The sequence below is a fragment of the Cyanistes caeruleus genome, chromosome 3 (assembly GCF_971803275.1).
Source record: "Cyanistes caeruleus chromosome 3, bCyaCae1.hap1.1, whole genome shotgun sequence".
NCBI classification, from domain to species: Eukaryota; Metazoa; Chordata; class Aves; order Passeriformes; family Paridae; genus Cyanistes; species Cyanistes caeruleus.
The window spans coordinates 90,681,150-90,709,135 of record NC_141703.1 but is presented as its reverse complement, the minus strand read 5'-3'; the positions used below and the strand labels follow the sequence as shown (position 1 = coordinate 90,709,135).

General features: G+C 46.8%; 3 protein-coding genes across 12 annotated transcripts in view; 2 read left to right on the top strand and 1 right to left on the bottom strand.

The window, feature by feature from the left end:
• Positions 1-9,148, top strand: part of TMEM39A (transmembrane protein 39A) — a 29,269-nt gene extending 20,121 nt beyond the window's left edge. For 6 of the 8 annotated variants that reach the window (XM_023941082.2, XM_086882828.1, XM_086882830.1 and 3 more), the window contains 8 exons: positions 878-1,071; positions 2,528-2,750; positions 4,087-4,170; positions 5,565-5,707; positions 6,169-6,511; positions 7,325-7,512; positions 7,963-8,083; positions 8,617-9,148. In XM_023941082.2, the coding sequence (XP_023796850.1) occupies positions 959-1,071; positions 2,528-2,750; positions 4,087-4,170; positions 5,565-5,707; positions 6,169-6,511; positions 7,325-7,512; positions 7,963-8,083; positions 8,617-8,850 (1,449 nt within the window). In that variant the 5' untranslated portion in view covers positions 878-958 and the 3' untranslated portion in view covers positions 8,851-9,148. The remainder of the gene's footprint in view (positions 1-877; positions 1,072-2,527; positions 2,751-4,086; positions 4,171-5,564; positions 5,708-6,168; positions 6,512-7,324; positions 7,513-7,962; positions 8,084-8,616) is intronic. The other 2 variants (XM_086882832.1, XM_086882829.1) reach the window with 1 other exon arrangement.
• A 119-nt stretch (positions 9,149-9,267) lies between these two features.
• LOC111939066 (uncharacterized) lies at positions 9,268-25,124 on the bottom strand. Of its 2 annotated transcripts, XM_086882825.1 has the most exons (20): positions 24,896-25,124; positions 24,757-24,813; positions 23,232-23,269; positions 21,824-21,964; positions 20,796-20,858; positions 19,512-19,632; positions 19,016-19,108; positions 17,855-18,015; positions 16,720-16,805; positions 16,422-16,505; positions 15,553-15,615; positions 15,337-15,414; positions 15,155-15,243; positions 14,436-14,472; positions 13,099-13,247; positions 12,840-12,902; positions 12,452-12,527; positions 12,006-12,090; positions 11,756-11,843; positions 9,268-11,245 (listed from the first exon to the last, which is right to left on the bottom strand). In XM_086882825.1, the coding sequence occupies exons 1-20, from the start codon at positions 25,046-25,048 to the stop codon at positions 11,135-11,137; spliced, it is 1,836 nt and encodes a 611-aa protein (XP_086738951.1). In that variant the 5' UTR covers positions 25,049-25,124; the 3' UTR covers positions 9,268-11,134. The 2 variants fall into 2 exon arrangements, with proteins under 2 accessions (XP_086738951.1, XP_086738952.1); XM_086882826.1 differs by lacking the exons at positions 24,757-24,813; positions 24,896-25,124 and adding an exon at positions 23,355-23,503.
• Positions 24,918-27,986, top strand: part of CHD1L (chromodomain helicase DNA binding protein 1 like) — a 25,635-nt gene continuing 22,566 nt past the window's right edge. The window contains exons 1-3 of one of the 2 annotated variants that reach the window (XM_086882824.1): positions 24,918-25,265; positions 26,883-26,995; positions 27,760-27,866. In XM_086882824.1, coding sequence (XP_086738950.1) covers positions 25,169-25,265; positions 26,883-26,995; positions 27,760-27,866 — 317 coding nt within the window. In that variant the 5' untranslated portion in view covers positions 24,918-25,168. The remainder of the gene's footprint in view (positions 25,266-26,882; positions 26,996-27,759; positions 27,867-27,986) is intronic. The other variant, XM_023941050.2, reaches the window with a different exon arrangement.

Below are 27,986 nucleotides of genomic sequence, written 5' to 3'. Positions count from 1 at the left end.
TGGAAACTTTCCTGACTGCCAAAATCCTTGCAGTATCACATGGGAGAGCAGTGAAATAGAAGAAAAATTGTATGGGAAGTAATAAAGTCTGTGCCAGAAACTACACCAATTTCTGATAGTCTGAGTTGCCCAGCCTCTCTCACACTGGTTCAGTTTTAGGAATCCATAGATTTAAGTGTGTCATTAAAAATAAATAAATATGTACAAGTTTACTTCTGAATTATTTTTCTTTTCATGTTTATGTGATTGCCCATATGTGCATTTGAAGTACATACATACATGTGTGTTGTACTGCACTTCTCTGCTAACTAAACCCACTTTGAAATGGCTGTATTACCTTGTTGTCATCTAGATGTTCTTAGCACAGAAGGGAGCTGAGCTATGCAGTTTCCTTCAAGGACACCAGTCTGTCTGTTCAGAGCTCTGCCAGAGGGTGTCCGAATTACCTACCAGCATTAGAGCCTGGCAAGTAGCATGCAGGGTGCCTAAAACAAGCTGTGAAGCTCTGGTAGCTCAACCACAACATGGAGAGGGCTCTTCCCAGCTTGCTTTTGAAATAAAGCACACTTTTGTGTTGTCTCCAGAGGTGCTCAGTGGTGCTTTCCAGCCAACAGCAAGTGCTGTCAGTCGTTGATGGCTAATGTAAGCAGCCCCTTTTTAGATTCAGTGTCAGTGGTGTTCATTCTGGGTGTGCAAGCAGACACTGACCTGCTGCCATTGAAGTGGCACAGTGTTCTAGAGTGGTGATGGCTGTTCCACAGGATTCTGAGTGTATGAAAGTGACTTCCTTCTGCATGAATTTGCTTGGCTGGAATGTGAACTGGGTGAGTGTGACCAGCAGTTTAAAGCTAAAGTGCTGTTTCTGCCTCCTTTGCAGATTTGGGAAGGCTTTTGGATCGTTGTCTGGGTGTCAGGGCACAGCCTGCTGGAGGCACTGGAAGTGGATTGGTTCCTGGTCATGCCCGGTGGAAGGAGGGGACCCAGCCGGCAGCAGCTAAGCCGTTCAGCTTTGCCTTCTCTGCAGACTCTGGTTGGCGGGAGCTGTGGAAACGGTACTGGTTTGAGAAACAGGTGAGGACAAAGGTGGGGTTGGTTGTAGAGACATCTGTGGCTGGGGCAGTACTCAAAGCAAGGAGTCTTGATCTACCCTAAACCCTGTGCAAGACCATGGCTTTGTGGTGAAAGTGGGGGATTAGGAAAGGGGAACCTTGAGCCCTCCACTGTGACATTATGAGATGGCTCATCCAAGAGGGAATAAGTCCTGCATGACAAATCTCTTTCAGCTTCTCTTCTCAGCTCTGCTGTGGTACATGTTTCCCTCTGCAGCCCTTCTTTTGACTTGATGCATTAAAACCAGCCCCGTGGAGGGGATTGTGGAAGTGGTCTCAGCCCCCCTTCACCACTCACTTTGGTCACAACAGCCAGGGGTGGAAATCACACAATGCTCCATTTGTCTTTTCTGCAGCAGTTCTCAGAGCAGTGAGTCCTAGCAAATGATTAGTCCTTGATTTGCTCACTTGCCTTCATTGCCCTGGGGAATTAGTGTGACAGGTCAGAGCACAGCTCTGACTCCTCCTCCTACATAATAGAAAGGCAGGGCAGGACGATGCCCATATTCTGTTTTAGACCTGCTGGTTGCAGATGAAACTAATTCTCACAGTTGGTAAAGATGACCTGCATTTTCTGGGGAAGTTGGGGGGTGAAACAGGAACACACACACAGTGACATTGAGATTACCACATTTGGTATAAAAACTGAAACCCAGCATTACTTCTTTCCATAGAAAAGTTGGCAGGCTAGAGAAGCTGTTTGCTGCATACTGGGGCCCTGGTATAGATTCATTCTTACAGAGTAGAGCAATCCAAGCCATTTAGCTTTGGCCTTTACAGACTTCTCTGTCTGGGGCAGAGGAACAGATAGCACAGTTTGAGGTTCTTGAGAAGCAAGTGACTGTCAAGACTGTGGAGTCGGGAGCCCAGGGTCCTGGGAGAGTGTTGCTTATCTGGTTTCAGTCAGACACAGCATAGTTCCTCCACCAGTTCAGTATGCCAGAGCTTTTAGTTGTCCTAGCCTCCTCTGAAAGCTAGAAAAGGAAGTGTGAGAACACTTGAAAGGTTGGCCTCTAGGAAGTGGCTGAACTACTCCATTCCATTTTTAGTTACTGTTTTAAAAGAGGAACTATGAACAGAAAGACAATGGACACTTTGCAGTGCTGGAGAAGGAGGCTGGGTGCTACTGTAATATCCTGGTGATGGGTGGAAAGAGCCAATATTAAGTGCTGAGTGTAGCACAGAGTCCTTAATGATTTTTGCTCTGTGTCTCTGCTCCTCAGTCTGCAAGTTTACTGAAATATTGTTGGGCATGTCACAGCACTTCTGATAGATCAAGCTGTCTTCCAGAGAAAATTCTGGATAAGGGTTTTGTGTGAGCTAAGATGATGGAGCTCACCACCAGCCTCATGTCAGAAATACGAATGCAAGACTGCTGTTAGAATGTTTCCCAAGTAAGTGATGTCCATCTGCTTCAGGAATGGTAGTGCCATCAGCCTCTCAGCACCTCCGATCACAGCACTGATTACTCCAGAGCCTGTGCGTCACTGCCGGATCCCTGAACTGCCGTTGGATGGGAGCCTTCTCTTTGAATTCCTGTTCTTCATCTACCTTCTGGTAGCCCTCTTCATTCAGTACATCAACATCTACAAGACTGTCTGGTGGTACCCATACAATCACCCTGCTTCCTGCACCTCATTGGTGAGTTCCCCAGCAAGTGCCATCACTTGGGCTTTTTCATTACGCAGCTTTTTTTCATGCTTCTTCAGTCCAGGAATCACCAAGCATTTAACATTAAAGGAGTGAATGAGAGTTCACATGCACCCCCATCATTCAGGGCCATGTCATCCCCCATTTTAAAGGGGAGAAAATACATGGCAGGTGAGAGAGAGGAGTCAGCAGGACTCCTTCAGAGGAAATTTCTTGCATACTTTTGCATGGTCTAGCTAGCCCCTAGGGTTTGAAACAGAGTGGAGACTCCAGGAGCTGTCTCCTGCTGTGAGTGCCCCTTGCCAGTTGAAACAGCAGAGCCTGAGAGAAGGAAGATGTGCAGATTTTTGTTAGGATCCCACAGCAGGCCAGCAGCAGAGCTGGGGAGGGGGTCAGATCCTCAGCTTAGGTAAAGCTCTCAACCTCCTCGGTTTCAGCGTTCTTTATTGCTGTCCCAATAAGCTGCCTGTGGGCCAGCGAGCCTCAAGTGAGCAAAGCCAGCCTGTGCAGCTGGAACCATGTCCTAAAGGCTGCTTGGAAGCACGGGGTGGTCCCTCCGTTACCTGTACCGACAGGTGGTGCTGGTGTTCCAGTCACCAGCCTCCTGCTCAGCTCTGCTGTGCTGGACACAGCTGGCTTAGAAGTAAAAGCATTCTGTTTGGGCCTCCCTACCCAGCAGGATTTAACTGTCATTTGTTTATTCCCATCACAACCCAAGCATTCTTTTTTACCCAAAATGTCCTTGAAGTACCAAACAGCAGCAGTATTCAGAGTCTACTAATTCTTCTGGCCAGAATATATTGGATGGCTTCACTGAAAAGCTGTAAGAGCTGTGTGTAACTTGATGCAGCTAGAGAACTTCTTCATGACCAATGAAGATGAAGTTTCTCAGATCAACTTGATTTCATCAGAAGCACTGATTTCCACAGACCATTTTTGAGACTAAGAAGGAAGGTGAGCTGATGTGCTCACTCTGGTCTTTTCTGTGGAGAACCTGCAACCTGTTCTCCATGGTAGGATTCTGGTTCTAGATGTCCCTTTGACCCCAAAAATACCTGCCTGAAGGGTGGGTTTGTTTTGTTTTCTATGGAAACCTCTCCATGGGAAGGAATGTCCCCGTGGAGGAGATCTTGCTTCTGGAGACATTGCTGTGTTACTAATGTTTATTGCTTTTCCCTCATCCCTAATAGAGAGATTTGGGGATTGCTTACCTGAGGTCCTAACAGTCCTAATGTACTCTCCAGCAGCCAGCTTGCTAGTCCCACCCCATCTGGGTGGTTTCAGAGTCCCTTTTTCTGGTGAAGACCTTTTTTCTTTCCTCCTTCAGAATTTTCACCTCATTGACTACCACCTGGCGGCGTTCATCACAGTGATGCTGGCACGGAGGCTGGTGTGGGCCATTATCTCTGAGGTAACATTCCCACTCTTCCCTCTCCTGCCTGTAGAACTTGCTGCAGAACATGGTCATCCATGGCCTAAGAAAATTCTGCAGGTTGGAGGGTTTCTTCCCTCAGAAGAGTCTGGGTGTGAAGGACTAAGATTCTGAGGATGCCCTTCCACCTTGGAGTTTTCTCCTTGAGACCAGTCATGTCCTGTAGTATTGGCTAGCTCTGTTGGCTCTGCATCTAGGAGGAGATTAAATGGTCCCACTTGCTTATTTATCTCTGCAGGTACAATACTGTACCCCACTATCTCGTGCTAGAGAAGTGGCCATGGGAATTTCAAGTCAGGTAGCAAAAAGGCAAATAGGGAGGTTGGCCAAGACAAGAAGAATGAACAAGAGATCAGAGGGGGAAAGGTCAGGAGGAAGATGTCTTAACTACACTGAAGTGAAATAGGAATACTGGTAGAACTGCTTTTCCAGTCCTGGTTACTCAGTAACTCAGACTCTGGTCATGTCACCACAGATTTTGAGACCTGTTCTTTGTTTGTGGGAGCAGAACCAAGCCAAATTAGGTCTTTGTAAAAGGTCACTTTCAGGAAAATAGAAGCTTTGTCCACTGGCATGGTTAATACAACTCTAGGCCAAGCAACTAAGCAGTGTTTAAAAATAAATAAAATAAATAAAGGAACAGTTGTGTCCTGTTGAATAGATGAATGGAGAAGGTGGGAACTCTGAAGGTCTCTACATCTGATTCCTTTCATTTTCATTTATATTCACATACTCCATAAAACTTCCCATAGAATGAAATTTCTGCATTGAAATCTTCCATGCAGGTTCTTGTGCACCCTATGTATTTGCTCTAACCCTTAGGAATCTTATCATAGTTCAGTTTCCTTCTCTCCTCTGGAGATTGGATCAGGCTTTCTTGCTGTGCTGCCTCCTCACTACACTGCAGCCTACACATCCAATAGAGCTAAATTATGGAAATACGGGTTTGGGATTGACAAGGTGCACATCTTCTCTTCCCTCAGCTGCAAATTGTGACCTTGCACAAGGCTGAGACCTGATCCTTCTGAAGAAAAGAGAGAGAGGAAATGGGTTTCAGGCCATCCTGGACTATCATCAGAGCAATAAGGGACTTCAGCAAAAATATTTTTCTACTTTGCAGCTCTGAATTTTTCTGTAAAGGCTTTATTTTAGTCATGCCCCACAACTTGTGATTTTTGAATCTTTTGTATCCTGTCAATCATTAATAAAATCAAAGGCATTTATGTTTGTAAGAGAATCAGTTTCCTGCTTCTGAGAGGAAGAGGGTGCCTCCTGGCACCCCTCTCCCTGCTCCTCCTCCACAGGCATCCCTTGTGCTCATCTTCTAGCACTGGTTGTTACAGGACTGCTGAGTGTTTCCTCTCCATTTGCAGGCCTCTCAGGTGGGTGCAACATCACTGATTCGCTACATGGTGCGCCTGGTGCTGCTCACCCTCTGTGGATGGGTGCTTTGCTGGACTCTGGTCAACCTCTTCCGCAGCCATTCTGTTCTCAACCTTCTCTTCCTGGGCTACCCGTGAGTGAAACCACTTTGAATCTTCTGGGCAGGAAGGGCACAGCTGCTTGGGGGTGCCGTGAGCCACTGTGGGAAGCAGAGCTGTTGGCTGTAATGTCTCCTCGATTTAGGATTAAAAAGGAAGCGGGAGTGGCTGGGGGATGGTGTGAGGAGGTGGCACCGAGCTGATGAAGTCAATTACCTCAGCTGCAGTTTGTGTGAGGGGCCTTTACTGCCACTTGAAAACTGAGCCTTTGGGATTGTTGGTTCTACAAGTGGGATTTAAAAAAGCTTCTCTGCACTGGTCTTGAAGCTGCAGCCTGTGGCCTTTTAGCGGGGAGAAGAGTTGGCTGTTAGCTTCTGGGGAGAGGGTTCCTATGCACTGTCACTCTTGTCAGGGACAGTACCTGTTGAGGAGGTGCCCCCTGCTCCCTGTTGGGATGGCTGATATTTCATCCATTGTTTTCTTTCTTTCATGGCAGGTTTGGTGTCTACGTCCCTCTGTGCTGCTTCCACCAGGACAGCAGGGCACAGCCTCTACCTGCAGACTGTGGTTACTTGGTACAGGACCAGGTGGCGGATGATGGGGCTTCAGCTGTCAGCAGCCTGGTCAAAGACTTCTTCTCGCTTCTGTGGGAATCCCTGAGAGAACAGTTCAATAATCCTACGTCTATCCCCACCCACAGCTGCCCCCTTTCCCCAGATCTTATCCGCAATGAGGTGGAGTGCCTAAAAGCAGACTTCAATCGCAGGATCAAGGAAGTTCTCTTCAACTCCCTCTTCAGTGCCTACTACGTGGCATTCCTGCCACTGTGCTTTGTGAAGGTAGCTGTTGTCTGACTCTCTCTGTGCCCCTGCCCGCCGTCTCCTTCTGAATGTTGTGTGAACTGCTGCCAGGCCAGATTCCTGGTTAATTCCCCTTTTCTCTGTCTCCCCTTTGGCAGCCCGGATAGCGGAGCATGGCTGCATCCGGAGTGCACTAGTACTGCTCCTGGTTGGCAGATAGGTATTGCCATAAATGTGATGCACCTCTAGTCCCATCACCCCACTTACTAACTCCCCTTCTCCCACCCTCTGTCCTAGGCAGATGGATAGCTGTGTTCTTCCTAGAAAAGAGAACCTGTTGTTACCCGTCTCAGATCCAGCATTGTGGCTTTTGAGTGATTGGATCAGAGGCTTTGGTGGTCAGCCTGTTAAAGCCAACTAGGATGCTTGACGAACTAAATCCAAGAGCCTCTTGTCAGTGTGGGGGTTGTATTTTTTCATCTGTCATTTCTCTTAACTTGAACAAGCTCCAGTTGGTGCAGAGAAATGGGCAGGGCTCCACAATCCATGTAGCAGTCTTGGTGCAATTGGTGCTCCTGGGGCAGTTCTGTGGCAAGCAAACTGCCTTGTTACCCGCTGCTGGAGGAGGAGATGCACCAGCTGCAACATCATTCCCTGCCCTTTCTCCTTCAGCTCGAGGAGAAGGGAGCCTTGAGTGTCTCCTAAGCTGTCACCCTCTGAAATCACCGGTCCAAAAGCGCATGCCTGTAACGTGTGGTGTGGGTCTGCTGGATGCACATGCAGTATGTCCCTTGATACTCCCCCTTCTGTTTTGTGACAGTGGTGCCAAGTTCTTGTCTGGTCTCTTCGCAGAGCACCCAGTACTATGACATGCGCTGGTCCTGCGAGCACCTCATCATGGTGTGGATCAATGCCTTTGTCATGCTCACCACACAGCTGCTGCCTCCCAAGTACTGTGACCTGCTCCACAGGTCTGCCGCCCACCTCGGCAAGTGGCAGAAACTAGAACATGGCTCCTACAGCAATGCTCCACAGCACATGTGAGTCTGGGGATGGACAGGGCTTGGCATGCCTAGCAAGGGGCTGAGAAATTCTAGTGGATGAGCAAATATCAAATCTACTGGCCTTGTTCACTGAAAACAGAAATGGCTGCTCTAGAGAGATGTCTGAGCTTCTCCAGTCACTGCTGGTACCTTCCCAGAAAGAAATGCCGAGGTTTTTCTTGGCCACTAGAGAGTATCTTGAGCAGAGGCAGCGGGTAGCCCCGTCCACTGCAGTGGACAAGGTTCTTGCACTGGGGACCATTTGTTCATATTACTGGGAGTCCACTGAACGGTCTTGCAATCACCCTTGTGTGCTTTTCCAGTGGGAGCTAGGACACATCATTGTGGCAGAGGCTCTGGTATTTTTCAAGATGCAGTCCATTCCCATGAACCCTCGTTCAGGGGGTTGGGAGCACAGATGGTAACACTGCCATTGTTTCCCCACAGCTGGTCAGAAAACACAATATGGCCACAGGGAGTTCTGGTGCGACGGAGCCGGTGCCTGTATAAAGCAGTTGGGCCTTACAACGTAGCAGTGCCTTCAGACGTGTCCCATGCCCGCTTTTATGCAAGTATCTCATCTCTTGCTTGGTGCCTTATGACTGTGGGAGGGAGGAGAGGCTCAAACCCAGCTGCAGCAGAGCAGACTGTGCAGGACAGAGCTCAGTGATACATGACAGGCTGATGCTGCTGAGCAAAATACATGCTGGCAGCATTGGGGCTTTCCCGTTCTGTCTTACAGTGACCTCTGGGCAAGATGGGAACCACAGCTGCCTTGTCAGTGCTTTGTTACCAAGGTGACACAGCTCTCCCATCAGGCAGTGGCATTCCCCTGAGAGGGTTCTAGTTAACACCTTTCAGGGAAATGGGAAGGTGTGTCAGCAGGCCAATAGTTTGTTTCACCCTCTTCCCCTTCTTGAGGAAAATGCTCCTCCTACATGCCTTGTTTCTTACTGTTTTCCCTGAGGAGCAGCTAGCGGTGGCTGGAGTACAAGCACTACTTCTGCCCACAGTGGTCCCTGACAGCGTTATGTCCTCATTCCTCCTCACTTCAACCCAGCAAGAAATGATAGAAATCTCTCCTTAACTCTTTCCCTGCAGTTCCTCTTTCACCGTCCCTTACGGCTGCTCAACCTGCTGATTCTCATCGAAGGCAGTGTGGTCTGCTACCAGCTCTACTCCCTGCTGCGCTCAGAGAAGTGGAACCACACCCTCTCCATGGCCCTCATCCTTTTCTGCAATTATTATGTTTTATTTAAGCTCCTCCGGGACCGGATAGTATTAGGCAGGGCATACTCCTACCCACTTAACAACTATGGACTCAAGGCACACTAGGCCGGCCAGATGTGTACCCCTTCTCTTCCTCATCCCACAGGGCAGGGAGGGAACCTCAGAAAAAAAAAAAAATATTTTCGTACAGTTCTATTTTTTTCTTGCAACATTTATAAATATTTAAAATATTTTATATTTTGTATACTATTGTTTTTGTGGGGCGGGAAGGGAACCAGTGGCAATTAAATGTCGCTTTATAAACAAGGTGTTATTTTATATATATATACATATATATAAAAAAAAAAATCCGTGTGTATATACCGTATATCTGTACCCATACATATATCTATGTGAAGCAACAGGATTGTGTGTGTGGTCACTGTGTCTGCTTTGCTCACAGAACTACTGGTAATTAGGAACTGGCCTGCTGTAGAATTTGGATAAGCTAAGAGCCAGGGGAAAAAAGGAAACACAGGGGCCTTTCACCAGGATGAGTCAAGTTTATTTTAGTGACCTCAGTACTAGGAAAGTCTTGCACTGGAAATGGGCATTGATGAGATACGTTTAGGCAAAGTAAGGAAGCAGTATGTGAAAAGAGAGGCTGAGTTACTGTCAGTCAGTAAAAACTCAGTTCTTTCTTCTTCCCACTGCTTGGAAGATGCAGGTATCTTTAAAAAACAACCGTTTACTTTAGCCTCTCTCCTCCTAGCAACCTCCTCCCTCACTCTACTAGACTCCAGTGAAAAAAACAGTTGTGGCAATTTCCCATAGAGGAATACAAGATAAAAAGCATTGTCAACCGTACAATTAACTGTGCATGCTGGTGACAGCATGATGGTAGGAGCTGATGTTTTAACTCAGGTAATTAGGCAGGGGACAGCAATGCAATCTTCTTGCATGCAGATGCCATCTGACAATTTCAGCCATCAGTAAAGTGCTAGCTCTGGTTAAAGAGGATGTAGGTATGGGAAAGAAAAATCCCAGAATTGTACTGAGTTTGGGAGAAACTGCAATTTCTTTCTGTTTCTTCTTTCCTTCCAAACTACATAAGAATACAGTGATCTCTGCTGTCTGTAGGACAGCTGCTCCAGCAGCCTGATCACAAGTCCAGGATGCCTAATAAGGCAGGCAACAGGAAGTGCCTCTGAGCATTCACCCCAAAATAAACATAAATGCTTAGGTTTAGTTGCTCCTAAAGGCTTTCCTAATGTTGCTGGCAGGACAAAAGTACTAGAGAATTTACAGTCTGGAGCCTTTCAAGAAAACAACATGATGGCTTACAGCCATGTCATGCTTTATGCAATAATCTGTGTCTACCTTGATTATTTTAGGAAGTAATTTAAAGATAAGAGAAGGTTGGTTTCTTATCTAGAGCAGGCTCTTTGCTGCATGTGGCTTTGTGCAACACCCTTCTTGCATCCAGCTTCAGTTTTTGTAGTAGCTCAGTAGTGCTTCCTACAAATTCCACCTGTTCCAAATAGCTGGCTCAGCACCCCTTGAACAGTATTTCATAGCATTATCCAGTGGCTTCTTCCACTTGGACACCTAGGCTTATATATAATCAACCAGCAGGAGAAAAGAGGCTCTCCAAGGCTTAGCTTAGGAATTGGAGAAGTGCAAAAGAAAGCCAGAACACTGCACCGGGGCTTTGGGGTGCAGTCAAGGATGGTTCATGGTGTGGCTTTTCCTCCCCTTGTGTGCCAGGCTCAAGGGAGGCAGGACTTTGGGACACACCCGAACGTGCAGCTGCTGGGCTGACCTTGAACTGTTGGCAGCGCAAGGGACAGAGGCACAGCAACACCTCCTTAGCTACATGCTTTGTGGTTTGCTCCCAGTGCCTGAGTACAGGGCCAAAACAAATGCTGCCTAAATGCAGGTGGGTTAAGATCCTCCTCATTCCAAGGGTGCTAGGCAGTGTTTGCTGCCTTTCCCCTTCAGAAACAGGACCTTTGTTCTGTCCTGGAGGAGTTCCATGAGAAGGTGGTTGTACCTTGCCCTGTACAGTAGTGTGAATGGCCTTCATGCAGTCCTGCAGATGCAACTTCCACCTGTGCACAGGACCCCTACATGGGAAGAAATTGTAGAAGATAGTTGCAGTTTCCCCTGTTGGCAAAAGCCCAACTAGCTAGCACAGTTAATCTCCCTAATATATCCATCCACCAGGCACAGAGCAGAAGTGTCTGCTCAGCCTCAGTGCCTGACTGGATCAGCAATTTGTCCTCATTGCTCACATGGGCCTGCGTTTAAGCCTTATTCTGATAATCACTGAAAACAAGTTCACTCTAATACTTGGTCAGGTCAGACTAGGAAAAAAAAACCAGACTTGTTCCCCATCTTGGTTGGTCCATCATGCGAGGATGTCATAATAAATGGATGGTTTTTTGGTCTGGTCACGGAACTGCTCTAGCTTTAGGCCAATCCTCAGAAGAACAGCTTCATCCCACCATTTTGCCATGACCTGGGAGAAGATAAGAGGCAGAAGGAGAAGGATGAATGAAAAGAAGTAGCATCATATAGCTCTTGAAAGCCTTGGAAACAATTTTTCCCCCCTCAACATCCTCAAAAGATGTTTTGTCCTTGTGCCCCAGTAAGAATGGCATCACTGTATTTGGGATAAAGGCAGCTGTGTGACTTTCAATTGCAAGACATAGATCTCCTTTACATGAGACCTCTTTCAAGAGGAAAGTATTTAAAGAAGTTAGAGAAATAAGAGAGGAAAGGGTAGTGACCTATACTGGGTATTGATGCAAGTATACAGGGAGAAAGAGAAATCTTTCTCAAAGATACCCAAAGAGACCTCTGTCATTTAGGAGTAAGGCAAATCGCCCCCAAATTAAAGCTTTTATCTCCAGTACCTGCTAGCTCCTCAAGTGAGCTGTGTGGAACAGCAGGGACCTGGTTGTGATGCTTCAGGACAAAGCCAGCTGGGGATTTTGTGTCCCAACATTCACAATGAGCAAATACTCACCTGGAGGCTAATCGGAAGCCCGGCAGTAGAATATCCAATGGGGACCACAAGGCCTGGAATACCAGTGAAGTTACCAAGCTGCATGAACCTAGGGGGAAAAAGCTGTCATCAGTATTCCTAGGCACAGCAACAAATTCATCCCTTTTTGGTGGAGGCAGCTATGATTAATCTCTCCTGCCTTACAGTCGGAGGTTCTTCTCCAGCTGTTCCCTGACTTCTGTTTCTGTGGCGTAAGTAGCACTTTCCTTACCTCATGGACCGGACTGTGAAGGACACATCGCTGCTCCCAGTCAAGAGGTCAGATTCATAAATTCTTGGGGCAGTGCAAGGAACAGCTGTGGAGGAATCACAACATGGCTGAACTTGAAAGGGACTTCAGGAAGTCATCTTGTCTAACCTTCTGGCTCAGGAATGGTCAGCTAGTGCAGGGTGCCCATGCCCATGTCCAAATAGCTTTTGAATATTCCCAGGGATGAAGATCCTACAGGCTCTCTGGGCAACCTGATACAGTGCCATGGATACAACCAGTAAGTCTAGAAATACACAGCACAGGCTGTATTATCTTCTAAGGGTGCAAGGCACAGCAAAGTGCACAAAAGTCATACTCTCAAAACTGAGGAGGGAAAGTTAATGAAGTGACTGTTCTTAAAAGGCACCTCACAGCTGTTGAGGACTGGCTTTTAAGTGTGCCAATACCTGGTGTAAGGATACAGTTCACAGTGCTGAAGATCTCTTGCAGAAATCCAATGGACCGAGTTCTCTGTCGATTTGCCTGAAAGCAGAGAGAATATTGTCTGATGGGCCCTCTTAGCTCACAAAATTCATGTTTGATGTTGGCAGACTGTCCATCAGCATCTCTTCCTTTGCAAAAGAAGACACCATTCCTGCAATTTGGAATGAGGGTACAGGCCAGGTGGCATGTCCTCTGTGGTGCCCTACCATCCAGCATGGTTTCACAGCAGAGGACAGCTAAAGCTGGGTGACATCTTCCCATGGGTATTGGGAGGCTAAGAGAAGCCCCTACCCCACCTTTACAGTTTCACTAAATGCCTCCCTTCAGCCTTCACCCCAGTATTTTCCTTACCTTAATATAATCCAAAGCTGTGAACTGGGAAGCTAAAGCCAGGCTAGCCCGAGTTTCCAAATTCTGAAATAAAAAAATCAAAACTGAACTGTGACAGCCCAGAAGTTCTCTTCCAGGTCTGTTCTTCTGTACCTGTAGCCATCCAACAGGTAGTTTGTCATAGAAGAAGCAGGAGGACCTCAGGTTTCTCACTGACATGACATTTGTTCTGTATCAGTCAGAACAACTACTGACACTGCTCCAAGCTGCTAGTACTTACCATTTCATGGAAATGTTTATTGAAGTCAGGTTGCAGGAAGTCCCTCATCTCACTGAGAATGCAGATCACATGTGCCACTCGTGCTTCCTCCATCTCTGGAAGAGAGACTTCAACCACACTGGCTCCCAAACTCTGCAGGTGCTTCACGGCTGTGTACAGGTCAGGTAAAGCACAGACAGCATCCCTGAGTTCACCAGACTTCACAGAAAATCCCCAACCCCTGCAGGGTGAGAGACTCCATATGCCATTGCAGGGCAGGCATTGTGCACCATGTAGCATGCATGGCTGCAGCTGCTTCTCCTAGGGAAATGCCTTCAACCTAACTACATCTCAGTATTCCAACAGAGCAAGGGCTTGAAAACAGGTTCCTAACTAACCTGCTCTATTTCAGGCAAATTCACTTCACCCTCTAACTTCCCAATTAAGCCAAAGAGTAAAAGGACTGACAGTGTTTCCCTGGGCACTTCACATGACCAGTGTTCTATCATGAATTGATTATTTAGCATCAAGAGATTCCTAGTCAAATCCTCTTCTGAACCATAATGGTAAAGGAATCAGGGAATACTCAAGAGACCAGGTAAACAATACAGAGCCACTAAATCCTGATGCACTTTAACAAGGCTGAACACCAAGACTTTGGGAAAAGTGAATCTTTTGCAGTCTGAGAAGAATTCTCTTCTTTCTGTGACCCCAGCTTCTTCATAAACACCCAAGCTTGCCTATGGTGCAGTTCTCCTAAGAAAACTCTATAAATGTAGAAGTATGGAAGTAAGGAAGGTGAAGAAAATCCAGGCAAAGCCTGAATTCTGTGAACTATCTCAGCTCCAATGCAACTACCATACCAGGCATTGTAGAGACTTTCTCCCCTGCCCCAAGTGCTCACCAGGGTCAATTTTGCTTGGTCTAAACTCTGACAAAGGCACCCTAAAGGGCACCACTTGGCTGATTTCAAGGAAATACCAGAGGACTGGATATATCACAAAGACCTAGCACTGTATTACTACTGAGCATTATGTTGTGAAACAAGGCCTTCCCATAAAAGTCTTTTACCATTAAAGCTTGCAGAGTGAGTCCCACCAAGCACAGATCTGTCTTTATACACACAGAGGCTGAGCACACTGGACTGCATTCTTCCATTGTAATCTGACAAGCCTACAACTGCTGAGCTTTTTAACCCTCAGCAGTCAGGGGGGCTTCCCTAATACAAAGTTACTGCTGTTTATCCAGCCAGACAACTTTAAGCAACTGCCTTTAAGGACATCAGGCAAGAGCTATTTAATGCATAAATATGACACCATAACATCAGGCACAGAGACTTACAGACTTTCCCTCTTTACCTTTCTCACAGGCAGACAGGATTTCAGCATCACATGCCTAAAAAATAAGAGGAAAGAATTTTAGTAACTGCTCTCCTCCACTTGGTGAGCACACTCACCAGGACTTCAGTCCCTATGGTCCTTTCTTTGTTCCTGTCCCTAACAGCAGTGAAACACAGTCCTGTAGGACTTAGGTCACATGCTGCAAGAGAACAGCTTGCAGGTCACAACCCTAATGAAAAGGAAAGGTCACCTTTTCCAGAGCAGAGAATATGCCTTGTCTGCACTGTGCCAGAGCCAGTAAGAATCTTCTTTGTACCTCCAGGAAGAAATTCTAAGCACATTTATTTATGGGGCTGCATTACAATTTTCAAGCAGTACTAGCTTGCAAGCCCAATTTCTACATTGCAATAATGAAACATTTAGCAGCTACAGCACTGTCACCAAGTGGATACACTCCTTTTCCTCATTTGATTTTAAACTAACTGCCTTTTTTTATCAGTTCAGAAACACTGCTTCCATAGAATCAGCAGTAGTCATTACCTTTCCTCATAATCCTCCAACAGATTCCTACTCAAAAGGCTGCCTTAGGAAAGAATAGTTGATGTTTTCACACGTGCTGTATTATCTTCCAACTACAGGACTAAATGTGAGAAGCTCTAATGATGGCAGGCAAGAGAACAATGAATGCATTTGGTTTATTATGCAAAGCAGCAGAAAGATAGAGATAAACCAGGCACCTTAAAAAATGTCCAGTCCACTCCGAGTTTTAAGCCTTTCAGGTCAGGAGCACACATATCAGATAGGGTTGCTTTGGGCTGTTTTAGTCCTGCAGGGAACAAAGAAGAGTTCCTCCTTTTATTCTAGGATGCCTCTAGGAAGGGTGAGCATCTGGGCTCAGGGAGAGAGGGGGCTCACCTACCATATGGATAGAGCAGATCTGGCTCAGCAAGGATACTGTAAACAATAGCTGCATCTGTCACCGATGTACAGATAGGGCCTGTAAAAGAGACAATTATAAAAAAGTGACAAGAAGTAAACAGCACCTTCCTCCCCAGGTCTTTTCTAGGCAGAGATAGCCTCCCCTGTGAGAGTAGCACACAGCAAGGTCCCTGAAGCAGAGCACAAGTCCTCTTACCTACACTGACTGTGGAGTAGGAGAGTGGCAAACTGCCATGACAACTGATGCGCCCAAATGTACCTGGAAAACAAGAAATGGGACTTAGCTGGGTATGAGCAGTCACTGGGAAGAGCCACCTAGATGGGTCTGGTGCACCCAGGGTAAACAACAAACCCATGCCAGTCACTTTTATGTCTGCTGTTTCAGTGCCCAGTCTCTCATCCTTCAGTACCCTGTTCTGCTGACCCCGATCTGCCTCATCAGTGAAACACGTGAATAGTAAAATTGGTTTCCCCCCATAGAAATTATTTATTTGAGGGAAAATATGTGCAGGAACATTTTGGTATTTAAATATGCAGGAGCAGCATTTGTGCTGTGGAGGATGGAGAGGCAGGAGCAGGATTACCAACAGGATAATCTGAGTGAGACCCATGAGAGGTCTCACCACTTCACTAGCGAGACTTCATGCCTAACACCAGCTGGTTTCTGCAAGTACTCATATCACCTTTCTGACCAGTTGCATTTTGTCATCATCATCATCCTCCTCAGATGAATCAAGATTTGTTGAGTTGACCACATATGAAGGATGGAAAGAAAGTAGTGGCTGAGTATCTGGTCTCAGATGAAAGGCAGAAAGGAAAGGGTAGAAAGGAAAAGCAGCACGTGTATTTTGAAGTTAGGTTTTTTGAACATCTGTTCAGCAGAGAGTAGAGAATACTTCCACGCTGCCAGTCTAAGCCTCATGACTCTCAGGGTATTATACTTCAGAGTTTGTCTGGTCAAATTTTACTTCACAGGAATTAATAAATATCTGGCTTGTTTGTGGCATTCCACCTGGAACAGCAAACAAGACAAACACACACCCCTCCATGATTAAAGGGCTCTACCTTTCAGCCCCACCACACCACAGAACGAAGCAGGAATCCTCACAGAGCCTCCTCCATCTGTGCCAATAGCCACGGGGCAGAGACCTACAAAAAACCCACACGTTGGCCTGTGATCAGAGACACATCATGTTGCCCTGTCCATTCTACTAGCAGCTGTATCCAAGACAGCACACAGAGCTCTCTGTTTAGCTAAAAGCTTCCTCCAGCTACTAAGCCCACCCCCCCCCATAAAAACTAAACGCCGGAGGTACTCTGGCTCAGGACCTTCCCCCCACCAACCCCATTTGGTACCACCTACCTGCTGCTACAGCTGCTGCTGACCCACTGGAGCTCCCACCTGTGAAGTGGTTAGCATTGTAGGGATTCCTAGGGATCTTGTGGTACCTGAAGCAGACAAAGACTGTTTAACCTTTCCTGAAGAGAACTGTGTGCATTACAGGGCAGGGAAAGATCCAGAAACATAGCTCAGGGATTCTGATCTCTTGGTAAGGAGATGCCCTTTAATCTCAGAAAGTGCCATGTCCCTAGAAAACAGGATGCAAAAAAGACTTCTGCCTCAGAGTCCAGTCTCCTGTGAGAATAAGCAACCCATCCAAAAGAGGCCCAAAACAAGAGCAAAGAGGCCACTTCAGCTCTTCTGTTGGCAATGGCACCATGCCATTACTACCACAGTGCATGATGCAATTCCAAAAGGTGGAGCAGTTGGTGGCCAGCAATCCTTACAGACAAGCAAGTCAGCTCTGCCCTTTATCCCCAAGCAGCAGCTCCCCATGTCTCCAGCCTGACCACAGCCCTAGCCAGCAGAGCCCTGCCAAGCCACTGGGTATCCAGCCGCCCTCCCAGGGTGAGGAAATGCTGGCATGCTGTTGCAGCCAAGGGGGAGCCCTAGTTCCACACAGCTGCACATGCACGGAGTGTGGCTCTACACAAGGCTTATCAAGGCCATGAGCACCACTGCTCTGCAACTGAGTTCTCAGCTTGGCTATAGCTAGAGAATTCACCATAGTAAAGCAAATTCAGTGAACCTGTTTTAGCTAGGAAGTAAAACCACTATGTTCTCCTGAAATGACTGTACCTTTTTCTCAATTTTCTAGGCCTTCAGCTATCACTGAGGCTGAGCATTATATAATCATTTATTTCTTTCCTGTCACAGCTTTTGTCTACCACTCATCCTATAAACATTCACACCTCCAGGCCTGTAAGGCCTGACAAACCAAGTTCCTTACTCAGTAGATAACACTTGGAGCCTCTCCTACCTCTGGTTTCAGGAGCCTTCAGGCTTCCACAGCTACTCGAACCCTCAAATCTATAGTACTGGGTTTTCATACCCCCAGGGTTCTGTCATGCTTCCCCTTATTTTTGGAGCCTTCCCTGTGAGTTTTGGACAGTCATAGGTATTTTTAGACTGGGAGAAGAGAAAAAGGGATTTTTACCTATTAGGGTTGCATCCAGTTGTTCCAGTCCCTAGTTCATGCATGTTTGAGACCCCAATAATGATAGCCCCAACCTCTCGCAGCTTCTTGGCCACAGTAGCATCTTCTGTTTCTGGCTGTGACCCAAGATACACTGTTCCCACTCGGTGACGGTAAGGTACCTTAGCAAGATGACACCAAATTATTCCTTCTAAAACCCTGGCAAAGGAGCACATGCACATTTCAACATCACAACAGATCCCAGAAAACAGGAACCATGGAGGCAAGCAAGGGCTAGGGAGCATCACTCTTCAACTTGTCCTGTGTTGGTCTCTGTCAGGAGGGACACTCAACCCTTCACTATTTGGTCCTTCTCCCATGCAGAGAACCCAATTTGCACCATGATACAGCAGAAACATGTAGATGGTCAAAGCTTGCCTCCCTGCAGCAATGCAATTGCTATGCCCAGAGGCTGAATATTACCCTGGCCCCATAGCACACAGCTCTGTGTTCCATCTTTCTATGGACAGAGCTACAGCATTTCAGATCTGCATGTTTTGAAGCCTGGCACCAAGATTAGTCGAATGCCAAAATAACAGATGGACTTATTTTCAGGGTATGTTAAGAACTCTTTTTTTCGAGGCAGCAACAGAAGAATCTGTACATAAACAGGACTCCCACCATAGAGGTAGGTCTCTTCAGAGCCTACAACAGCCTGATGGCACTGCCACAAGCATTTACTGTTAGCTGTTGTTAGGCTACAGGTAAAAATCTTTGTCAGTGGGGATTTTCAAAGTAACTTGTGTATTTTAAGGTAAGGAGAGAGGGACGCTTTGCCAGTGGAGCAGAGTCCGTGCCTGAGAAATACAGACAGTTACACCCACTGTACAGATGCTTTTATACATTCTCATTTCATCATAAGAGACTGTTTCCCACACCCACCCTCTACTCCCTGTGGATTAAAAAGATCAGTACAAGATATGGAACACGTCTGCTGTGTGCAAGATCTGTCTTCACCTTGCAAAACTTGTTAATCCTACTCACTACAAACCCACGTACAACCCCTCATTACAAACATATTCTCAGCCTTTTGCTGAGAAGTTGGTCTTAAAACCTTGTCACAGTGAGTTGTCCAGGTTAACCACCTGCAGCAGGAACTGGCAGCTAGACAAGGAAACTCACCACTTTGAACTCTTCTTTCAGGCACACTGGGATGCCATCCAGACAAGACAGGGTACACTTATTCCTGTAACGAGCAGTGGAGGCCTCAGCCATCTGCACAGAGAAAAAGAAAAAGCATAAAGCATATGTTATATATATTTAGCTGAGCTGAAGGTCATCACCAGTATTGGAATGGATATAAAAAATGGCTTTCTTGGCCAGTCTATCAAAGTTTCCTTCTTCCACCATATGCTGGTGGGAAACTACAACTTGGAACCATCTACACTAATGGATGCCACATAAGCACAGAAGTCCTATTAGAGACATGTCATCCAGCAGGAAACAGATTGCTTTAATGCTACCTCTCTTTGCAGGAAGGAAAGCAAACTTTTTTGTAGTCCTCTAAACACAGAGGAAGGAAAAATGTACTTATTTTTCTGTACTTATTTGCCCTTCTAATTGATGCTACTGCCCCTGGGGTGGCAGAGGCCTCTTTCATACCAGATGCAGACATTACCTGCATTATTTGCTCCTGGTCCCATTGCACTATGGCTCTGAGTGGTGGCGTGGATTTGTCACAGTCCTCCAACATGGCAATGATGTTCTTGGCTACCTGGGATGGCGTCAGCTTCCCACTCCTACAGGACAGAATTTGGGGGTTTGTTACAAGACCTCCCCGCACCACATCCACTCACAGGGCTTGTCTCCCATGCAGCAAGATGGCAACTGTCACAGCTTTAATCAAGAATTAGGTAAGAATCTCTGTATGGTGATGATCTGAACACTGTTGAGACCATCAAGACAGGAGATTATTTTCCTTAAGGGGAGAATCTGCCTACACAGAATGCTCCTTAGAGGAGGGGCAAAAGCTAGGAGAGTTACCCAAATATTCCTGAACCACCAGACAGATAAACAGGGACAAACAGCTGACAGCTATACTATGAGTCCTCAAGCTCCTGCGAGCTTGGAAGCTATGAAACTCCCAGTATAATGAGCTAAGACCAAGAGGTCAGACCCTGTTATAGGCCTCCCATTACAGAGGAGGGGTTCCCAGCAGTATTGTCATAACCCACCTTTAACAAACCTTCCCTCCTTCCTGGCAAAGGCTGTGTTACACCACAAACACACCATCTCTGGCTGACACAAAAGCCTTGCAGCCAGGATGCACCTGTAACACCACACTGCAGTGTCAGCCCTTTGCTCCAATGCCACAGTCTGCAGGCAGGGGTGGCCCTTGAGGAACAAGTTCTAGGAGTGCAAGAATATTTATCCAAGGGCTCCACATTTGGCACATGTCCCAGAAGAAACTAGGATTACCAGGCAGCCGACAGCTCACAGTACCCCAGAGTCAAGGGGGTGTTTTCAGCTCTTTCCAAGCTGAACACGTTTACTGGGTGAAAGCAGGTGTCATGCTCAGAGAAGCACAAGGAGCAGGGAACCAAGAGATTCATCAGAGACCCACAGTATGCACAATTTGCATAATCCAGATCAACCTTCACCTACTTCTCACCCGTGTTTGAGCTAACAAGATATGTAGAAATCTCTTTCAGACAAGACAGACAATAAGCCAAAGAAAACGGCATTTTAATATCCTTGCAGGGCTTGTAAAGTTGTGCCAGCTCTCCCCGATGACTTTCCTTTGTTATTCTACTAAAGGGAAAGAACAGCAGGAAGTGATGATAAACAATAGCACCTCAAGGACAATGTTAACAAAGAGATGTCTGAGAGCTTGTGGAACAGGGGCAGCCCACAGCAGAGGACCATGAGGGACAGATTGTTTCCAGACCATAATTTCACCTACCGGTAACATTCCAGATAGTCTTTGATCCCTTTGAAGCTAAACCCATTCCTAGCAGAATCAGACCTGCAAAAGAAAGGATTAAAAGCAGCAACTGTGAGCCACCAAAGCCAGGTTTGTTTAGACCTGTAGACTTCAGCATCACTGTCCAATGCAGATTTGGGCATCACACACAGCAAACCATGTGGATTGCCAGCCCCTGCATTGCAGCTCACACTCAGTCTGATTCCTCGCACACAAGCCAGGCAACTACGGATGCCACAGAAATAAGGGATCAGTTTTGCCAGAATGTTTTAGTTTCTTCATATTCCTACTGAAATACAGCAGTCGTTAAACTGTTCAAATGTATTCCATATTTACATTTGCTACTCACCACTGCAACACTATAGCCTAGCTGGAATATACTTGTGAACCTTTTCCCAGGTCCTCTGTCAAAAATTCAATCCAGAGGCAGCCAGCAGCACATCTGGGTGTGTAGTGCAGGAGTGGGAAAAAGCACCATGCAGCACACACAAGGATACACAAGCAAACTGCTTCAACACCAAGTCAATGGCTCTAGCACACAAGCAGTCAACCATTTTTCTCATCACTAACTAAGATAATTTCTTGTGCACCATTTTCTTGAAAACCTGTGTTCCTTCTCCCCTCCAAGCAAACCTGGTGTTCTCTTTGACATTCTCTGCAGGCTAGAAACTGCACTCCTGTAAAGTCACTTAGAGGATTCCGTTTACTGACTAGCCAAACACTAAGTACCTGCTCTAATAGCACAACCAGAGGCCTGGTAAGGGCAGAATTTGGTCTCTCCCCAATAGGCAAACCCCCTCAGGCTTTTCCCTTTCACATTGCTTGTAATTACCGGTGATTTATCAGTTACAAAAGGCAAGATGACTGACAGCACTATTTGTTTTGTGAAGTGGCTGGGCATGGAAACAAGAATTCAATCTAAATTGCTGACAACGACAGCTTCCCACTAACATAACAGTGCCAGCACGTGTGTTCTTCCACTTCTCTCTTACACATCACATACTGACCTTGCATCTGTCAGCTGCTTGATAACATCTGAAGGGTTTTTAGCCTCAGACTTGTCTTCTGTAACCTCTGCAGCAACCTCCGGGATAAACGTGGGATCTTCAGGAATGTCAAGGGAACGCATAAGCGAGAAGTTGTTCATTCTGAATAAGAGAGAGTCACTGCTGGAGTTTTCAACCTCAACTATGACTAATTTTTCAGACTGTTCAGAAGGGACCTTACCCAAGAACATTTTGTTTTAGCAGTCTGCTTTCACAGCAGGGAGTTGCAACAGTTACAAGCTAATCTCTCTCACACATTTCCTAAAGGCAACATCAAATCTATTCTGCCTGCTTAACAAAGCCTCCTACCTCTTGACATAAGGCCAGCCTCTGTAAACCCAAGCTGGGAAAGAAATGGTGGAAGTTTTTTATTCACTTTAATTAGACCTCTCATACACAGACCAAACAAGACAGGAATGGAGAGGAAAATAAAAGGAGAATGTAGTGTAAGCCATACATTCAACCACTAATCCTGTTAAAACAAGCGCCTCTTCAGACTTTTCCATGACCTGCTTCAACATAGCTTGTTTGCAGTCAAATACAATGGGGTCTGCAGCATAAATCCATAGCTTGGACCACTTAAAGCAAGGAAATCAAAACCCTGTCACAGATACCCAGGAATTATCTGCAGTATACCAACAGTGACACTTGCCTGATTTGCTAAAAAAACTTTTGATTTGCTCAAAAAACCCACATCCCAAGTCAAACTCAGGGGTTACACAGTTCTCGGTGTCCTGGGATCTGCACAGATGACCCTTCAAATGATGGGCAAACTGAAAAAAGCATGAAGAGGTTCCTGAACTCTTACCCAAGCATCTCCTAGTGCAATGTATACTTGAAATCAGTTTTTGAACAGAAACACATGTGAGATAAAGAAGAAAGGCTGACCTAAAATAGAAAACATCATTAAAAAGAACTTACCAAAGCCTCTGACCTATATGTCGGGCCTCACTTCCCCACAATTACTATTACTCTTTTAACCCAATTACTGATAAGCACAGCATATTTGCACATCCACCAGCTTTGAAAAAAAGATTGTCCTTTAACAAAAGAGCAAAGGCAAAGAGACATAAAGGCAAACAAAAGGCAAAAAGAAAAGCTGGTGAATACAGTTTCTATGCACCTGCCTCAGTGTGAAAAAAGGTTAATTTCTTCTCATAGAGACCCCCTCAAATGACAGCAGTTAAAAAAAATAATCTAGCAAACATCTGTGAAATAATCCTACTCACTCTCCAATCAAATTATGCAGCTTATCTCTTCAAAAAAAACGCAATTTCAGATAACCTACATGAAGTGTGCAATGCAAGTACTTTAAACCTAATAAAGAAATAAAAGAAACTCAGAGTGGGTGAGAACTCTCCATGCTTACCTCATTAAGAATGGCAGTAAGCAGATCTGCCCAAAAGCCTAGGAAAAAAAGCAAAAACGTTGGTTTGCAGCAACTTTGACCTGAACACCCTTTTACTAGACAAGGAATGCTGAATATGCTCACAGTTGCTGCAGGCTCAGAGCACCCTAGAGAGCATGCAGTAAAGAAACAGCAAAAACACTTGTATTTTACACCACAAACATGGCCTGAAATGCTTCCCCCCACCTCTCATGTTTATATCATTACAAAAAGAGTATTCTTCTGATTCTCCTTTGTCTTTCCCTGACTCACAGAGAAAGCTTGTATCTGCAACACTGTTTCAGAAGCTTCTATATAGCTCCCATCCATTATTTTCTTCATGTTCCACAGATTATGCAAACACTCGATGAGGCAGGAGCTTATTATTTTATTTACTATTAGGATCTTTCCTATCTCTCAACTAGCTCCTGGAATAAAATGAATCAACTTAGCAAAGTGTGAGAAATTTAGAGACACCGTGGTAGCAGACAGCTGAAAATACTCTTTCAATACCCTGGCTCCCAGTGTAGCAGCATCAGCAGTCCCAAAGAGACCAGCCTTGTTCTGGCCTGTCTTAATTCCCTAACAATGGAGTTCAGAAACACATTGTGAGATGTACAAATACAGTACAAGTCTGAGGCAAGGCTCACACTGCTAGCCCCACAAAGCTGCACCTTACCTCACACATTGCATAAGAATTACAGCACCTTTTTGAAAACACATGGCTTCTAATCTACATCTAATCTAACACAGCGCAATCCCGTAGGAGATTGAGAATCTCACACCCCCTTCCCAGGGAGATACTGGGAAAGGTAAGCAGCCCTTCAACATGCACCAGAAGCAGCCACAAAGCAAAAGATTACGAAGTATTCTGGTTATTAGATCTCGACAGAAAGCCACTCCTAAGGTATTCTCACAAATAAACACGGCCCGTCAAATTCGCTCCAGGCCCAGCCGGACACCAAGCTTTGTAACAGGTGACACGGCTGAAAAGAAACTTTTGTGCCTAGCTCGCTCAAAAGGAAAGGCCGAGCAACAGCAGCAGCAATGGAACCCAGCGGCTTCCAGCAGAAGCTGGTGCTTGGTGAGCAGTGCCCAGGGGATGCAGGCTTTTGTCCCCGCTGCACCCTGACACCGAGCGGTCCCACCGCCACCGCGGGGTCAGCCCGCAGGCTCCCACACACGCCAGAACCCGGGGGGAGCGCCCTGCTGGAACCCCCCTCACAGAGCTGAGGGACACAAGTCCTTTGAGGTCCAAGGAAAGCTGCTGGCAGCTGAATTTCGAGTTTGATGACAGCTTTGGGCTCCCACACCCCAAGACACACAGCCCTCAGCCAGAGGCCGGAGCTCTCAGTGCCCGCAGCATCACCCCTGGGGTCCGGATGAACCCGAGAGCACGCAGAGAGCCACAGCCTCCCTGCTGAGCCCCGCTCCCTCCGGACCCCTCGCCCTTGTTTTCCCCACGCAACCCCGGGTTTCACTGCCCCGTCTGCCGGCCCGCACTCACCGTGTTGGCCACATGGACGAAAAGGCGCAGCCCGGCGCCTCTCAGCCTCGGAGCCCACTGCGGAGAGAAGGCGAGAAGCGAGGTGAGCGCCGGCCGCGCCGCCCCGCGCCCGCCGCCCCCCGCCCGGCCCGGCGCTCACGATGTCCCGGGGCGGGCCCGGCGGCCCGGCCTGGCGCGGCCCGCGGCGGTGCAGCACGGCCGCCGCGCTGCCCGTGTGCCGCCGCCCGCAGCACAGGTAGGCGGCGGCGGCCGCGGGCAGCAGCGACAGGAGCAGCAGCAGCAGCGGCGCCATCGCGGTGCTGCCTTCCCAGCGAGCCCTCCCGCTGCCGGGGCGGTGCTGGGGCTGGCCCCGCCCGCAGCCGGCCTCAGGCGGCGGGAAGGGAGCGGAGCTGCGGGTGGCTGACGTCTCGCCATGTCCCGCTTCTTCCAGGCGCTCCGCCGCGCCGGCGGCGCCCGGGCCGGGGCTCCGGACGTGCAGGAGGCGGATGTGCAGCGGTGGGGGCTGACAGGTCAGCGGGGAGCCCGGGGGAAGGGCCGGCAGGGAGCCTTAGGGGGTGTGGGTGCTGTCAGAGATGGCGGGAGGCGGCGGCGGAGGGGTCCCGCGCTGCCTGCTGCTGCCCAGCTCGTAGAATGGCTTGGTTTGGAAGGGATCTTAAAGATTATCCACTTCCAACCCTCCTGCCATGGGCAGGGACGCCTCCCTCTAGACCGGGTTGCCCAGTGCCCCGTCCGACTTGGCCTTAAACACCTCCAGGGACAGGACATCCACAACTTCCCTGGGCAGCCTCTTCCAGTGACTCACCATCATCACAGTAAAGATTTTTTTCCAAATATCTAATCTAATTATGCTCTCAATTTGAACACATTCCCTCTTGTCCTGTCACTGCAGACTCCTGTAAATGGTCTGGCCCCATCTTTCCTGTCAGTTCCCTTCAGGTACTGAAAGGCCTCAGTTAGGTAACCTGGAAGCCTCCTCTTTGCCAGCTTGGACAAGCCCAGTTCTCTCAGCTGTGGTTGTTTGGGCTCTGTACTAACAGCCCCGAGGCCAGAAATAAATAGAGATGCGAATAAAGTGGCTCCCGGGCCTGTCAAAGTGAGTTGTAGCTACTGCAGAGATGTCACTGCTGCCAAGCTCTGTGCGAGCCTTCCCCAGCTGCTGTAGTCCCTGTCCTTGGCTTTGTGGTTAGGTGGGTGTTTGGGCCAGGGCTGAGCTCAGCTTTAACCCCCCTAGTGCCTCAGCACAGCCTCAGCTCTGTGCTTTGGGGCAGCATGAACACGGGTTGGCCTGCTCACTGGCCTTGAAATGAGCTGATGTTGAGTGTGAATTAAAGTGCTTCCCACTGCCTGGAGTGTGGTATATTAAAGGGGAAGGCCTGGGCAATCCATCCTACCCGCCCATTTTCCTTAGCTGCTGGATGTCCTCACCTCAATTCACAGGCTGGTCTGGGTTTGTGTATCCTGTGGGCTGGTGAGTTACTTCATGCACTCAGTGTACTCATTTTCCCAGGGAGGAGAGGGCAGCAATGGCACTGTACAAAGCACTTGAGTGTAAGTACAAGGAAAGGTCTTGCCAACTCCTATGTGACTTGTTTTATATTCATTTTGACATATTGTGCCCCATAATGATTGCAATGGTGGTAGTAGTCACAGTGGCCTATAGTGGAAGTCTGCCTTAGCTTTAAGTACAGAAAAGCTGGAAAACATCTTGTTGAGAAATTATTATTATACAATAATAGATGGTGACAAATATTTCTGGTACCCTAAAGTGTGTCTCTGGCTCTAGTACTTGCATATTTAAAAAAGTGACTCAAGCTGAAAATCAAGCTGTCTCTTAGGAATACAGAGTACCAGCCTAATTATTAGATCAGGTTCCCTCTACAGTCTGTTGCAATGGCTCAGGGCATTTTTTTGTAAGTTTCTGAGTAGGCTTTAATTTAATGGAATTGCTATAACTTTGGGGTCTTTGCTGTCGAGGAAGGTAAACCAGCTTCTGTTGAAGGCTGCTGTGCTTTTCCTGTAAGGCAGATGTTTGGGAAGGCCTGTTCTGGGCAGGACCTGTTTTTAGTGTAAGCATGTATGCAATGCATTGGGTGACTGTAAGTGTAACAAATCACTTTTATTCCCAGGCATTAAACTTCGTCCCTATCAACTGGAAGGTGTAAACTGGCTGGTTCAGTGCTATGAAGTCCAGCATGGCTGTATCCTGGGTGATGAGATGGGCCTTGGGAAGACCTGTCAGGTGTGTCTTCTTCTTCTGGAAAATTATCTTTGCTTAAATTCTTAGGGTTTTAGCCCAGTGTTTCTGCAGAATGAAAAAGCACCCTAATGATTCCACCCCCACCTCTTCAGAATTCCATACTCAAGTGAGAGCTCATTGTCTCTTTCAGTCCTTAACCACTTAAAACAAGTCCTGAGTTAAGTCCTGAGTAGCTCAAAATAGGTTTCAGGATTTTGTAAAAAGATGAGTGGCCATTTTATCCAAACACCTTATGCATAATTCATAGTATGCAGAGTTGAAGGCACAGTACACAGCCAGTACAGGGAAAATAATGTCCTTGTGATGCACCTGCACCAAAGGGCCTTTTGTGTTTGTCAACACATGGATTAAAATTTATAGATCTATTTTTTTCAGAGGTTTGTTGGATTTTTTAAAAAGTTTTTCAGTGTGTTTAAGTTTTGTTGGAAAATGACTGTACTTTGGATCCGCTGATTTTATTCAATAGGTCTTAAATTACAAATAGTTTTAGAAAATGATGTGTGGTAGACCTGGTTTGTGACTGTGCAAGAAAGGCCTTTGGAAAGGGACTTCATATATTGAGGTCATGTTTTAGGATCTAAGCCTTTTTGTCTGTATCCCATTTGATTCTCTGTTAACTCTGATTTGTGATAATGAACCTATGGAAACTGGCTGCAAAGCTCAACAAGGAGACAGCTTATGTAGGATCAGGCTACTGGGTTGAACCCTTCCCTTATTATTAAAAAAGTATTTTCCTTGCCTTTTAGACCATTTCTCTACTTCTTTATTTGACAAAAAAATTATCCAACAAAGAGAGATTTCTGATACTTTGTCCTCTGTCAGTTCTGAGCAACTGGAAGGAAGAACTGGAGAGGTAAGTTTCAACAGTTGCCTGTCTTACTATATTATTCCACAGACTTGCAATTGCAAAGTTTGCAAGTTGCAAGATTGCAAAGATTGTTTTCAAATGTGCTCACTCCAACACTTTACTTTT